Source organism: Jatropha curcas, chromosome 6 (assembly GCF_041381405.1).
Source record: "Jatropha curcas cultivar XTBG-Jc1 chromosome 6, XTBG_Jcur_1.0, whole genome shotgun sequence".
NCBI lineage: Eukaryota > Viridiplantae > Streptophyta > Magnoliopsida > Malpighiales > Euphorbiaceae > Jatropha > Jatropha curcas.
Window position 1 is genome coordinate 8,599,922 of NC_143156.1, and position 15,208 is coordinate 8,615,129.

Below are 15,208 nucleotides of genomic sequence, written 5' to 3' on the forward strand. Positions count from 1 at the left end.
TGTATTTTTTTCCAGATATCTAATCATATCTAAAATTAACTTTTAAGACTCCAATTTTTCATTTGTGGCCAATTTAGTCCAATTTAAACATCGAAGAGTTTATTTCTTTTTTTTTTTTTTTTTTTTTTTTTTTTTTTTTTGAGAGAGAGAAGACTGTTAGAATCTACATAAGCAAAATAGCATCCATCACAAAACAGGGTAAGAAAAATTCATACATCATTTAGTTCCTCAGACCACATAATTTTCTTTTTCTTCTTCAATTTCAATTTGTCTTTGTCAACATAATTTTCGTTGTCATTATCTTCCTTCTTGGGTTCATCTTTCTTCTTATATACCTCTGAAAAAAAAAATTCACATAAGAACATTATGTATCTCACAATACAGAGCAATTAGATGTGTCCTAATATAATATGAACAGCAATAAGGAGGAGAATGATCATACCAGACCAGGCTTGTTTGATCATGGGGTTGATGTTGTTCCCAGGTCCCTCGCCCTCATCTTTCTCTTCTTCAATATCAAAACTTGGTAACATATCCTACAGAATGATCGATGAAGTTCACTTCTAGAAAATAGAAATTCAACTCTTTTCTTCACATTCTTGGTTAAACTGTAAACAGAATTCAAAGCCTTGGAGAGAGAGAGAGATGGAAAGAGAGGGATAAAGAAAACATGGTCTTACATACTCAGTGTGTAATGAGATGCTGAATTGTTGACTTAACATCTGGCATGGCTTTTTTTTTATCCAATTTGAAGCAATTTGCAAATTTCAATTAGTTAAGAACTTGAGATTGTATTCTAAAGGATTAATTTACTTTAATTACACTTGACGTCAAAATTTCTGCAGAGTTGACGGTACAACAACTGCTCTTCTGTAGGTTGATCTCTCTTGCTGTTATCCTCTGTATTTTGCTTTCCTCTTATGGCTTGCCAGATTTTATCATATTTATATAAGCCACATGGTATAGTCTCTAGCAATTTGCAAGAACAAACATCTAGATGAAGTAAAGATTGTGGAAGATCAGGTAGGGAACGAAGACTCTCGCATGAGTGTAAGTACATACGCTGCAGCTGGCAAAGTTTATCAATTCCGCTTGGAAGCCTCTCAAGGTTCTTGCAATCACTGAGGTCCAACACTGTAAGACAAGTTAAATGTTCAATAGATGAGGGTATCTCTTCAATAGCTGTTCCTTTCAGATAAAGGGATTCCAAATATTTCAAATTATAGATGCTATTTGGAAGCCTCTTGAGATTTTTGCATTTATTCATATCAATTTCCACTAGATTCATGGGCTCCAAGATTTCTGGGAAGCTCTCAAGTTTCGAGCAATTTGAAAGATAAAGATACTTCAGTGATTTCCATTTACAGATGCTGCTTGGTAGACTCAAGAGCTTTTCGCAATTAACCATACTCAACTCATCACAGCCCGAAGAAATTTCAGTTGCTGCAATATCTGGAAACTTGACTAAATTTGACATTCCTTCAAGCCTTAGCACTTTAAGAAATTTCCAAGAAAGAATTTCTGGACATCTTTTGACCTTGAGGCAATATGATAGATCAACACATCTAATAACTTTTGAGCCAATGCTACTCGGAATGCTCCTCACATTAACACAACAGGACAGAGCAAGGAATTCAAGTTTTTTAAGGTGTTGAGTGGATGAGTGAAGCTCCACTAAACTTGTACAACCTTGAAGATTTATTCTCTCAATGTTTATGGCTTTTGATAGATCTGGAATTTTAATCAGATATTCAGACCAAGAAAGGTCGATTTGTTTCAAATTTACAAGATACTGCCATGAAAAAACAGAAACAAAAACACATAGCCAAAGGATCAACATCTTTAACGTCATGGTTCATATATATATAGAAAGAAAAAACTAGAAAAAAGATATGTGAGCATAGATACCTGCACTCCAGTCCAAAGCTTTTTAACCCTGCTCTCAGGCATCTCCAGCACAACAAGATTTTCAGCACCGAAATATGCTGGCAAAGTTTTCACCGGGCAACCATACCAGTGGAGATACCTTAATGCGGTAGGAAGAAATCGAAGGCCGCCATCATAAGGTTGCATTTTACCTCCTCCATGTGCAATATCCTTACTCTCATAGAATTTGAGATATCTAAGATTATGCATCCCTGCAAAGGCGTCACGTCGTAAGCATATTTCCCTTGCTTTAGATAAGTCCAAACAAATGCCTTCAATTGCTTCCGTTCCCTAATACACACAAGCATAGAGAATTAATTCCGTCATGTTATGCAACATGAAAACAAAAATGCTGTTCACTTTGTATTGAAAATTTCACTAAAAATGGTTAGTTTGCACCTTATTTTCCAACAATATGTGGCGAATATCTTCTGGATTCCATAGTCTGCTACGGTTTTCAGGTCTAATAGATTCGTCATTGACAATTTTCCGACCCATTTCTTGTAGTAAATCATGCACCTCCAACCTTTTATCCCAAGAAACAGTAATGAGACACCTATCGATAAGAGTCTTTATAGTTAAATACACCGATGAAAAATAACCGTCCAAAATGGTGATTATATCATCTAGATTTTTCCCTGTGAAAAAACAAGCAACATCCAAAAATATTCTTTGCTCTTCAGAATCTAGTACATCATAACTAACTCTCAGAACATTATGAATTTCAGGTTTGGGGATATTTTCTAATCTTTTCAATGCGCTACACCAATATTCTTCACTTCTATCAAACAATAAAGATCCCAAAACTTTGAGAGCCAATGGATTTCCTTTAGTGTAAGCTATCACCCTTTTCGATTTCTCCATATGATCACTTGAGGGATAGGCTTGCTTGAAAGCATTCAAACTAAAGAGTCTAAGAGCTTCATGCTCATTCAATTCCATCATTGGATATATCACATCAACAACATTCTTGAGGACTTGCCTATTCCTACTCGTCACAAGAATAACGCTTCTTGAACCAAACAAACTATATTCTGTAGCTAGTAGCTGATTCAGTTGTGCTGAACTATCCACATCATCAACAACAAGGAGAACCTTAGTGCGGCGAATTCGATCCTGAATATAATCAGTCAGACATAAATCAAGATTACGCATTTTTAGATCTTTCTCATTTAAGATAAACGTAAAAAGAGAATCCCTCAATTGAAATAGACTATTTTTCCCTTGTTTTCTAAAATCTGAAAGGAAGTAGGAACGTTCAAATTGGTAGGAGATTCGATCATATGTAGCTCTGGCAAGAGTGGTCTTACCAGAACCACCCATTCCCCATATGCCAACAGTTCTAGCAGCAGATGATTCCATGGATATTAAAGCTTCAATATGTTTAATTCGTGAGTCGATTCCAATCAAACCTGAGGAGTAACTAGGGAATATTCTATTCAATTTCTTCAAAATATCCTTGAGAACTTCATGTATAAGTGTAGATTCTGGCCTAAAACAATATGGACAACAAAGATGTGGTTAATTGAGCATAAGTTGCAACCAAGGAGAGAAAGTGTCAAGAAAATATTTGTAAACTGATCAACAATAATAAGATAAAAAACAAAGTAATCCAACACATAGGCACATAATATGTAAATTCTTGTTAGAAAATATTTTGAAAGTTTTGAAATCCTGAACTTTTATATATACCACAGGTGAACACTTGATACACCTCTTCTTTTTAGGTCACAATATAAAGCCTGGCTATGTATAATATTCTCTCTTCCATCCAGAACAGTCACAACTATAGATTCTATTCTGTTCATTTTTTTTTATTTCTTATTTCCAGCATTATAATTAATGTTTATCTAGCTTGCATATTTGGTAATGTGCCGCTAATTTATAGATATATTGATGTATGGTCTTGCTAATTTGAGCAAATGGTTTAAAGCTGTAAATGTCAATCTATATATATAGATATATTGATGGATGGTCTTGCTAATTTTTACTCAGTTGGGGCATATATGCATAGATTCCCAAGATGCTTAGAATTAAGTAGGAAAGCTTTTCTTACATTCCAGATAAGATTAGCAATAAAAATGTTCTCAAAATAAAACGATAATGAATTTTACCTGATGGCCATCGAATCCCAACCAGACAGACCAGCTACTTCCTTCAAAGCCGCTCTCCACCTCTGCACCTTGTCTTTGTTCACCATTAGAGATTTTTCATATCTAGCAAATGCATCGTGAAAGCTACCAGTCTGATTTCGAACATCCGATGGTCTAATTCGGTAAAAAACAGGGATAACTATCTGTCCATTTTTTTTCATGCATTTGATGATCTCTGCAAGTTCCTCCAAGCACCATTTCGAGGAAGCATAATTTTCAGAGAGAATGGGAACAGAGATTTTGGATTCTTCAATTGCTTTCAAAAGTGAAGATGAAATCTCTTTTCCTCTTACAAGATTGTTATCGATGAAGGTTTGGATTTTCTTATCACACAAAGCAGCATAGAGGTGGCTAGTAAAGCTATCTCGCGTGTCTTCACCTCTAAAACTAAGAAAGACATCATATCTTTCTTGGACAGAACACTCCATCATGAAAAAGGAAATTACTATGTAGAGTCTTTAGCTTGAATTGCATAGACCCAAAGGTGTATCTAAATTCTAAATACCTTTTATGGTTCTACCTCATCCATTCAACTTCTAGGCATTTCCCACCAAGCTTCCCGTGACTTTCTTAGCATGTTTCCAGTCAAGCTTTTCTTTTCCTTCTATACATTAAATAAAGTTAAAGTGACAATGGTGCGTCGAAATATAGTGTTTTCAAAACTGGACCCCAGACCGACCAATCCGATCAATTCAATTGTGAACCGATAGTTGGTCCGGTCTAATTTTATATTTAAAGCCTAAAGATTTAAAAACCGAAAAATTAAAAACCAGACTGATACAATAAAATCTGTTTTTTTTTTAACCTATTACTTCATCTTTTTTTTTCCGTTTTTATCCAAGGTGTCCGACCCATTATCATTACAATTACATACAAATATGTAAATTTACATGAAGACTTTTAAAATTAATTTATAATAATGGAGTTTTCTAGAATAACTTAAAATCAATAACAGATATACAATAATCTCTTTTGAAAAAAAAAATCAGTTATGGATTTAATATATATGATGGATTTTTATAATAATTCTTTAACTATCATTTTAATTAATAAATAAATTTTAATTTGTTCAAAAGTATTAATAATACAACTAATATTAATTAATTAATATCTATGAAAAGTAAGGCGTTCTAATTTTTTTAATCATTTTATTTTATTTCTATATTTTTTTAGTCTAAATAAAATAATATTAATTACTATAAAAATGGTAATAACAAAATTTTAATGTTAAATCAATGTAATATAAATGCCTAGTCAAGTATTAAAAAAATTTAATAGTTTCATTTTTCAATATTAAAATAAAATATTTTAAAAGAAAGATAATATTAAAATTTAAATTAGAGATGATAATTTATTAAAAATTAAAGTAAATCTGACTTTGAAAACAAATGATAATAAATTATTTATTTCAGATTTTAGAGAAGAATAAAGAAATGGAATATTTCATATGAGAGATGAACTTTTCCTGAAAATCTTAAGGGAAGAATGAAATCCAAAAGCATCCTGAAGAAATTATATATGGCAATCGGAAACAGTGATTGCTTATGCAAAGGGCAATCCGTTGAAGCAGTGAGAAATGATATAAAAGGGTTGTGTCATTGTTTATATATATATATATATATAACTTTGTTACAGGTTTTATGTAAAGAAAGCGTTACAAAGCTAATCACGTGTAAATTTACTGTTTTTCTTACATTCTGTATGAATATAAAAAGTGACAAATATCAGATTTTAATCATTTTAAAAGAAAGGATGGTCGCCCTTTTAAGTCCATATTGTTTAATTATAATTTTTTCTTTTTGAGTTTTAGCTCCCATTGCTATTAAAAATTTAAAAAAGAAGAAGAAAGAAAGAATTTTTCTATGCTTTTCTTCTAATTTTCCAATTTGACCCTTACATGCTTTTTATTGGAGGAAATATTCTGGCTTTCCATCTTTTTTTTGTTATTCTTTGAAATGGCTTTCCAAATTTTGACAAAGGAAAGTAGAAGGAACACACGCAAGAAAGGCCATTGGAAGCTTGGTGTGTAATGCCCAAAGAAGTTGAATACCAATGTTTTTAGAATTAAGTCGACATCGAACTGACTTGATGAGTGGCTTGTGGTTGTACGAATCAACTCTGTTCAACAGTATTTTTACTTTTTAATTTTTTATATTTATGTGTAAAGAATTAACAAAAATATACTCATAAACAATTAACATAATAATAAACATATCAAAATATAAGTTATAATAATTTAAATGTTATAATACTGTTTACAAATTCATAAATCACACAAAAAAAATTTGTACTAATTAAATGATATTTTTATTATTTTATTAAATAAATACTTATTAGTTATAAAATAATAATTTTAAAAAATTGGGTACACCATATTAACGTTGACTTTTGGAGAAAATATAAACTATTAATTTATAATTTTTGGATATTTATTTATTACCAAATTTTTTAAGAAAAAATTTCAAGTTATGAGTTTTAAACAAGATTTGAACAACTTTTTCAAAGTACAAATATACTTTAACCACTTTATCCATTTAGTTTATAATGAAAAATTTTGAACTTGTATTTAAAATTTAAGCTGTCCGGTTTGCAGTAGAAAATCGAACTATTTCATATCATACCACAACCGGCTCATGAGTTGATCTATCCGACTTGCCGGTTCAATCAAATTGTCAAAACAATGCTGAATACGCGAGAGGATTCAAATATCCATCATGACTTGCAGCTTTATAAGTTGAGGGTTTTTTCTGAGTATTGGTAAAAGGCTTTAATATGCCTTAGTGTGCTTATGATTTACTAAACAGAAAAAAAAAAAAAAAAATTTAGTTGTCCCTTCGATTCATTTATTTGGATAAAATTTCTAATTGGTGAGTCTCATTTATTTACTACATTCAATAGCAGTCATACGCTCTCGTTAGCATGGTTTTTTCCTTTTATTCCTTTTTTTTTTTGTATTGTTTGAATTATTAACCTAATGGAACAAGATTTCGGCCATCTCTCCATTGCCGATGAGGAGGATGAGGTTATGAGAGTGGCTAGAGCTGGTCAGGAACCAGTCTCGACGTACTCGTTCTGCTTGGTAGGGATGTTTTTGACTTACAGTTCAGTTAACTACCACTCCATGAGTTTGATTTTTTTGGATCTATGGCATCCGTTAGGTGGGGCTAATATATCAGAGCTAGGGGTAAAGAGGTTTCTGTTTAGGTTTTATAATATGGTTGATATGGAGAGGGTAGTTGATGGTGCCCCATAGACCCATAGACCTTTAATAAACACTTACTAGTCATAAAACCTGTAGAAGATGTTGAGGATCCTTTGCGAATTCCCTTGCTTTATGCAGATTTTTGGGTGCAGGTACATGATCTGCCGCTGGGTTTTATGATGGAAGGTGTTGCTCGCTCGTTGGGTAACTTCATTTCATAGAGTATGATATTAAGAACCTGTCCATAATTCCCAATCAATATATGAGGGTCAGAGTTCGACTAGATATACGTTTGCCATTGAAAAGGAGAAAGAAGATTATTGACTCAAGTGTGTAATATGTTCTATGCACGGTTCTAGTACGAAAGATTGTTGGTATTTTGCTATCTGTGTGGAAAGTTGGGTCACACCGATTCCTTCTATGAGATTTGATTGGTACGAGGGAAATGGGAGTTGAAGCTAGAGTGGGATGACCATATCCGGGTTCCCGGTCATCGAAGCGCACAACCGGTCAGCCCATGGTTGCGTGTGAACAAAGAAGTTGACTGGGCGTCAAATATGGCATAAAAAGCGGGATTTGGTGTAGGGTATCAAACGTCTTTAATGTCCCAAAGGTTTGGGGATTCCTTATTTGGTACAACACCAAATCCTACCAATTCTACTCATGACGTGGGTATAATGGAGATAGAAGGAGCTATAGTTAGCTTGGTTAATTCAGATGGGCTAGGAGAGGAAGTGGGCTTGGTAGATTGGAAGAATTAAAAAAGAGGCCTAGAAAAACAAAAAGAAATTTAGTTGCTGGTGTTTCTTTAAACAAGGATTCGCCTGCCAACTTTTTTGCGATGGAAGTATCGACAGTTTCACCCTTAAAGGTCGATCCCTGTGAGCGGGAGGCTCGACAATCACGAAACTCTTTAGTTGAAACTCTTTAGTCGGGTCCACAATATGCATCCAAATAAAACCCCAAGTCCTGATGGCTAAAATCTGTCATTCTATCAAAAGTACTGGCATATTTTGGACAATGATATTGCAGAGGGATGCATATTTTGGCTTAGTCGAGGTATTTTCCCTCCTTTAACTGATACTATTATTGTCTTAATTCCAAAAAAGAATAATCTTGAAACGGTGAAGGACTATCACCCTATTGCCTTATGCATTGTATTATACAAAATTTTGTCTAAGGTCTTAGCCAATAGATTTAAAAAAATCCTTCCCAAAATAATTTCTGACAATCAATCAACTTTTGTCCCTGATCATGGATAATATTTTGGTTGCATTTGAAACAGTCCATAATATGAAACGGTCTTCCAAGGGAAGTTCTGGTTCTCGTGCTCTTAAGACATACATTAGTAAGGCCTATGATAGACTGAATTGAGATTATCTTAAGGATATGCTCTTTAAAATGGGTTTTCATGATAAATGGGTTAGCTGGCTTAGCATGTGTGTTATAGATGTTAGGTATGCGGTTAATATGAACGGACAACTTACAGACTCTATTTTTCCTGGGCGAGTACAGCAATGTAATCCCTTGTCACCGTTTTTATTCTTATTGTGGCAGGGGGTCTTTCTATCCTTTTCTAGGATGTTTAGCGGGGTCTAATCCATGGGTGTAGGGCAGCTATAAAATGTCCTAAGGTCTCACTCCTTTTATTTGCGGGTGATTCCTCATTCTTTCTTTACGCCCATATTGGAGACGCGTCTAGACTTAAAGGGGATTTTAAATGAGTATGAATTGACATCGGGTCAATCCATGAATTTTCAGAAATTATGTATTCTTTTTAGCTCGATATTGATGTTGCATTGAAAAATAATATTTCTAATATGTTGGCTGTCTTTAATTCTCTTAAAGTAATTATCTGGTCTAGCCTTCGTTAATTGGGCACAATAAGCGTCAAAGTTTTGCATCAAAAATACACCTTAGATGACGGAGATGAAAACGCAGACCCTCAGGTTTATCGAAGTTTCGTAGGGAGACTACTCTATCTTATTGACAGTCGTTTTGATATTCTACAAGCTACCAGTCTCCTGTCACGTTTTATGCAAAGTCCAAGCAAGACTCGTTAAGGTCCTCCAAAAAGGGTGTTGAGATACGTAAAACGAACATGCTCCTATGGGCTTTTCGACTCTAACTCTAACAATATTGAGTAATGTGGATTTTATGATAAGCGATTGGGCAGGTTTGATGGATGATTGCAAAAGCACTTCAGGGTATCTCTTCATGCTTGGATCAAATGTCATTTCGTGGTGTTCAAAGAAGCAATCGCCAATTTCTCTTTCTTCATCTGAGGCTGAATACATAACTAACACTACAACAGACTGCCAAGCAATTTGGCTAAGCAGAATTTTGAAAGATATGAAGCAAGAGCAAAGGAAGGCAACAATGATTTACTGTGATAATTAGTCCACCATTGCCATGGCGAAAAATTCCATTCATCATAACCGAACGAGGCATATCAACATTTGACATCATTTTATTCGATAGGTGGTTGCTGAAGGAAGTATTGAACTGAAGTATTGCAACTCCAACAAGCAAATTGCTGATGTATTCACAAAGCCACTCACTCTTGAGAAATTTGCTCACTTTAGAGATAGGTTGAGTGTAGTAGATTTTTCCATTAAGAGGGAGTATGTTAGCGACTAATGTAAAAATCATTTACTGTTCTTTTGGGTCAGATTGTTTCACATGTTTTTTAGCTAGTCAAATGTTGTTAGTTAGTGTTCTATTTTGTTGCTATTAAGTTGTTGGATGTGAGTTGTGTTTGCTGGGATTTAGGAGGTGGTCATGTTGATTTGGATTGTATTTAAAGGAGTTAAAGATGAATAAAATATGTGCCCCTTTCCCTGCAAATTTATGTGCCTACCAGTTTGCCAAAACTCTCAGATATTTTTTCTTTGTTCTTAACTGTTTCCAGCTCTGTTTATTTATTTATTTTTTTCAATATTCTCCCTTCAATCTTCTTCAATTTGCATCTTCATTTTATCCATGCTGAACCCACAAATAATTAAAAAACAAGCAAACGTCTTCATCAATCAAAGATATGTCTGATTTTTTCATGATTACGACGTAACTGAGCAAACTGAAGACTTGAAAATGAAAGATGTTTTCTGTCCCATTTCCACAAGGGACAATCGCAAATTTAGATCATATATAATTTGGCAATTTAAGGTTTTGATTTTTTTATTTCTTTGTGTGGCCAAATCTCAGGGATTTGAATTTTTTTTTTTTCCCTTAATCAATATATGCCTCTTTATCTGGAAACTACCAAATCCTGTAATTGCTCAATATGGAGTGTTCTTCATCCTCCCCTTCTTCTTTTTCTTCTTCTTCCACTACATTTAAACAAAAATATCATGTTTTCCTTAGCTTCAGGCAGGTGGTTGTACCTGTGTTTTACCGGATTAATCCATCAAATGTTCGCAATCAGACTGGTAGTTTTAAAGATGCATTTGCTAGACACTAACAACCTTAAGCAATGAGCAAAGAAAAGTTGCAGACTTGGAGAGCTGCCTTGAAAGAAGTAGCAAATCTGTCTGGCTGGGATTCACTATTCATAAGGTAAAACATAAACTCAGTTCAAAAAAGGAGATGGGGCTGTAAAAGACTAAAGTTGATGATGATTTTCTTTTGATTGAGCTTTTCTTTATCTATATATATTGAAAATATTTGATAACTGTGCATTTCCTTTTTGAGAAATTTAGTGAGCTCAGCTCATAAAAACCTCCGCTGAATTAAAGAAAAAAACAAAAAATCTTTCACAAAAGGAAATAGAACTATCTTTCATAATAAATGAAAAAGGAAATTTAGTCTATATATATGGACCGAGGGAGTAATTAAAACTTTTTTTTTTTTTTGTTGAATGAGAGTATTTGAAACCATATTCACTGGGAAAAAAAAAAGATAAAATAGGTTTAATTTTTAAAAACTCTTTTAATTAATTGGTTTGTGTATAAATGGGCTCATACACTGAGTGCAGATAAGTCTTATCCATGTGGGATTGTGGGATACTGGTGAAAAATCTAAAATAAAAAAAGTAGTATGTTCTTATTCATGTTAAGAGCAAAGTATAATGTTCATTGATATAATTTACTCGTGAAAATGGTTTCTTTCTTAATCTTTTTCTTAAAAGATGCTAATTAACTATATATAATACCAAATTAGCCCTTGCTCTCTTGATATGAACAGCCATTTTTTCTAATTTTTTTCATGACAGCATCTTGTCAAGTTGAAAGAGATTGATCTTTCTTGGTCCAAAAAGTTGAGAAGAATACCAGATCTTTCAAAGGCCATAAATACTGTGAAAATCAATCTTTTAGGCTGCAGAAGCTTAGTAGAGCTTCACTCATCAGTTCAACATCTTGACAAAATTTAATTCCTCTCCCTTCACTATTGTGCCCATCTTTGTGGGAAACAGTAAATTAAAATATTAAATTGTTATTAAATTTAGAGTTTCTACGGATGAAGTGTTTTTATGTTTTCCTTCTTTCAACTAATTCTACAAGAGTGATATCACATTTGCTATCTATTTTTTAAGCAGTGCTATCAGAGCATCTAAAACTAATAAGTAGTATGAGAGCATGTAACGCTAACAATCTTAGAAGCCTCCTGCAAAATATTGATTCAGAAGTTATTGGATTTCTTGATCTATCATATGACCAGAAGGTCAATACATTCCAGAGATTTCTCAATGAAAATTTCTTAAAGCTGTAATGGTTGAAGGTATATCAAAGCTAATTAAATTTCCGGTGATTTCATCACTGGAGTTTGATTCTGGATTTAAGCAGTTGGAATTGGATAACTGCATAAACCTCTCGAGTTTGCCCTGTAACATATGTAAATTGGAAATTCTTCAATATTTTTATCTATCAAATTTCTTAAAACTCAAAAGTTTTCCAGAAATATCAGAGCCTATGCCTCTTCTGAAGATTGTTCTAGATAATAGATAAACTCAATAGACTTCCAAACAGCTAATTCTATAATATAAAATGCCAACCTTTTTTGTGTGCCACTATTCTCAAGCAATTATCATTGGCATAACTGAGCTCATGTAAGGATACTTTAGACTTTTCATCTAGCATCATTTCCAAAATTTTCATTAGTAGTAAAATTCTCTATATTAAAAAACCGCCCTAATTGAAAAGTTTCTATATGTGCTACGTGGCTAGTAAACTTAAATCGTAATTCTATAATCTATAATTAATTGTGTTACATAATATTTGAGCCGAGATCTTATTATTTGAGAGAAAAGTGAGGCACTCTACCACCACCACCACTCCAGAACCACTCTACCTCCACCATCACATCATTATTAATAGAAAAAAAATATTTGAACCAAAAGCTATTCACCATATTAAGCTATTAAACACCATTTACATTTATATATTTATTTGAACTAAAAAATTTAAAAGAAGTAAGCCAGAAAAAAATATTACGTAACAAAATAAAAATTAAAATCATTAAAAATTAATTTTTTTTCATATATTTTCATTGAATAAATTAAATTACAATATAAATATTATGAGTATTTTGATATTTTAGTATTTTTTTTCATTTTATTCTTCTCATTTCTATAATAAAATAAAAGAATAAATATAATTTTTATTCTGTGTTATATATTAAACACTAATATATAATTTTTATTATGTGGTAGTGGAGTGATAGTGGTTGTAGTGGTGATGATGGAGTGATGGTAGTTGTGGTGATGGTGGAGGTGGTAGTAAAGCAGTGATGATAGAGCAGCGGTGATGGTGGTGGTTGAGCAGTAGTGATAGAGCAGAGGTGGTGGTAGTAGTAGCGCAGTGGTGGAACGGTGATGATGGTTGTGGTGGTGAGACAGTAGTATTATATAGCCTTAAATGATAGAGTTTTGATTGAAGTGGTTTGATGTAATTGGTACTATATGTGGTTAATGTAATGGACAATATATGTGTTTTTTGATAATTTAAGTAATGAAGATTACATGTATAATTTCAATTACATTACAATATTAGAAAAAGTCTAACCAAATAACGTAATCAATAATGTAATGTAATTTCGATTCCATTATATGGTTAATTACAACATACCAATTACAACATATCAAACATGTCCTAAAAGCTAGCATGTATAAAATTAAGATTTTTAAAACCTATGATAAGAAAAAAAATTAGCTAGCTATGTTTGACAAAAAAAAATTAAAAGAAAATCTTGTAAGAAAACGTGCACATAATCATACAACAAACTTGACATAAGCTTTATTTGTAGTAAGATATATTCAAAGAGTTTAATTCATATATATAGAGCTTCCGCATAACAAAGAATATAGTACAATTTGGAGATTTCTGGTGTTCCATGCAACCAGTGAAAAATTCAAGGATTTATCTTTTGGAGAAAAAAATCACTCAGCGCATTTCTCTCTGTATTGAGAAATAAAATTCATTAATAATAAAAGCAAATATTATAAATACTCAATTAGATCAGATATATAACTTGCTATCATAACTAATAGAGAGTTCGTTGATCTTTTAAAAAATAAAAGAATTATTTATATTCTTTTGAATAATAAAACTAAAATTAAAAGAAATAATATTGGATTTTTTTGCTTGAAGATAACCTTCATCGATATAAATCTTCATAGTAGCAACTGGTCCTTTAACTGATTTGGACGATAAAATAACTTCTTTGGATTCTCAATGATTGGATTTAATGATTGCTTTTCTAAAAAATTGTTACATATAATGTATACGGATGAGTTCACGCTATTATGCATTAATAGCATCATATCAATAGAGGAACGGACCGCGTTACCAGACTCTATTAATCGAAGATAAATATTAGTGAAACAAAATCTAAAAATTCTCCAACCAAATAAAATCAAATATCACACCTTTTAATAATAAATATTCACAAAGAAAGAACTAAACCCTCACAAAAGAAGGAACAAAAGAACTCCAAATATGGAGACAAAGCAACAATAACAAAAAAAAAATAAAGAAAAAACAGATCTGTTAGAAGAAAATATATCTGAATTTATTAAAGATGAATAAAAGATTATGAGCAAGAAGAAAAAATGAAATGTAGGAGGTTATTGCTAATTAACAACTGTAGTCCCAAATAAAAAATAGGATTAGATAGACCAGAGAAACAAGAGGAAGAGAGAAACCTATTGAATGCGTATAGAAGAAAAATATTTTAACAGAACAATTCTCTCTCACATCTCTCTCTGTATTGTTAGTTTAATTCATACTAGTAATAGAAGTATGCATGTAAAAAGTTAAAAATAAAAGGAAGAAAAAGTGGCCAACATGTTTGATAACAGAAGATTTACTGTAAATTTTCTCTAAGAATTAACACTCCGTTTTGAAAGAAGAGAAATCAAAATAATGAAGGAAAATAATAATGAATTGTTAATTTTCTTTCCATTGTTATTTTACACTTTTGTATTTGGATAATGAAGGAAAATAATAAATGAAAGAAAATAAATTTATTTTTTTTTATTTGGAAAAGGCAAAATTTTAGAGGAAAAAATTATTAATATTGATATCTAACCGTTTTAACCTTATTTATCATTTTAGAGGACTTTGATGATCATATAACTTCAATATTTAGTTAAAAGTAGTTTGGATTTTTGGGTAATTACATAAAAATTGGAGAAACTTAACGATCCACCATTATTTTCTCTCCCAAATGGAGAGATTCTATTTATGTGAGATAAAAAAGGACAATAAATTAATTTTTCCTTCCTTCATTGTTTTTCATTCTTTTCCAAATAAGGTAAAATTGCTTTCCACAATTATTTTACTCAGCTATTTTGATTCCTTCAAATAAAATACCTCCATCCAAATAGAGTGTAAATCTTTTTTTCTTTTTTTTCTTTTTTCTTTCTGACAGGATATGAAAATAAATCAAAATGAGTTAGAATAAAAATAGCACAATAGAATTAAGATATAAC

General features: G+C 32.1%; 1 protein-coding gene across 3 annotated transcripts; it reads right to left on the bottom strand.

Moving 5' to 3' along the window:
• Positions 1-8: 8 nt before the first annotated feature.
• On the bottom strand, positions 9-4,674 carry LOC110008605 (disease resistance protein RPV1). 3 transcript variants are annotated; one of them, XM_089723076.1, is made up of 5 exons: positions 4,041-4,674; positions 2,326-3,418; positions 1,909-2,217; positions 443-536; positions 9-337 (listed from the first exon to the last, which is right to left on the bottom strand). In XM_089723076.1, exons 1-5 carry the CDS (start codon positions 4,508-4,510, stop codon positions 210-212), a joined length of 2,094 nt encoding a protein of 697 aa, XP_089579202.1. In that variant the 5' UTR covers positions 4,511-4,674; the 3' UTR covers positions 9-209. The 3 variants fall into 3 exon arrangements, with proteins under 3 accessions (XP_089579202.1, XP_089579201.1, XP_089579200.1); XM_089723075.1 differs by lacking the exon at positions 9-337 and adding an exon at positions 814-1,792 and having other exon boundaries at positions 4,041-4,672; XM_089723074.1 differs by lacking the exons at positions 9-337; positions 443-536 and adding an exon at positions 772-1,792 and having other exon boundaries at positions 4,041-4,672.
• Between the last annotated feature and the right edge of the window lie 10,534 nt (positions 4,675-15,208).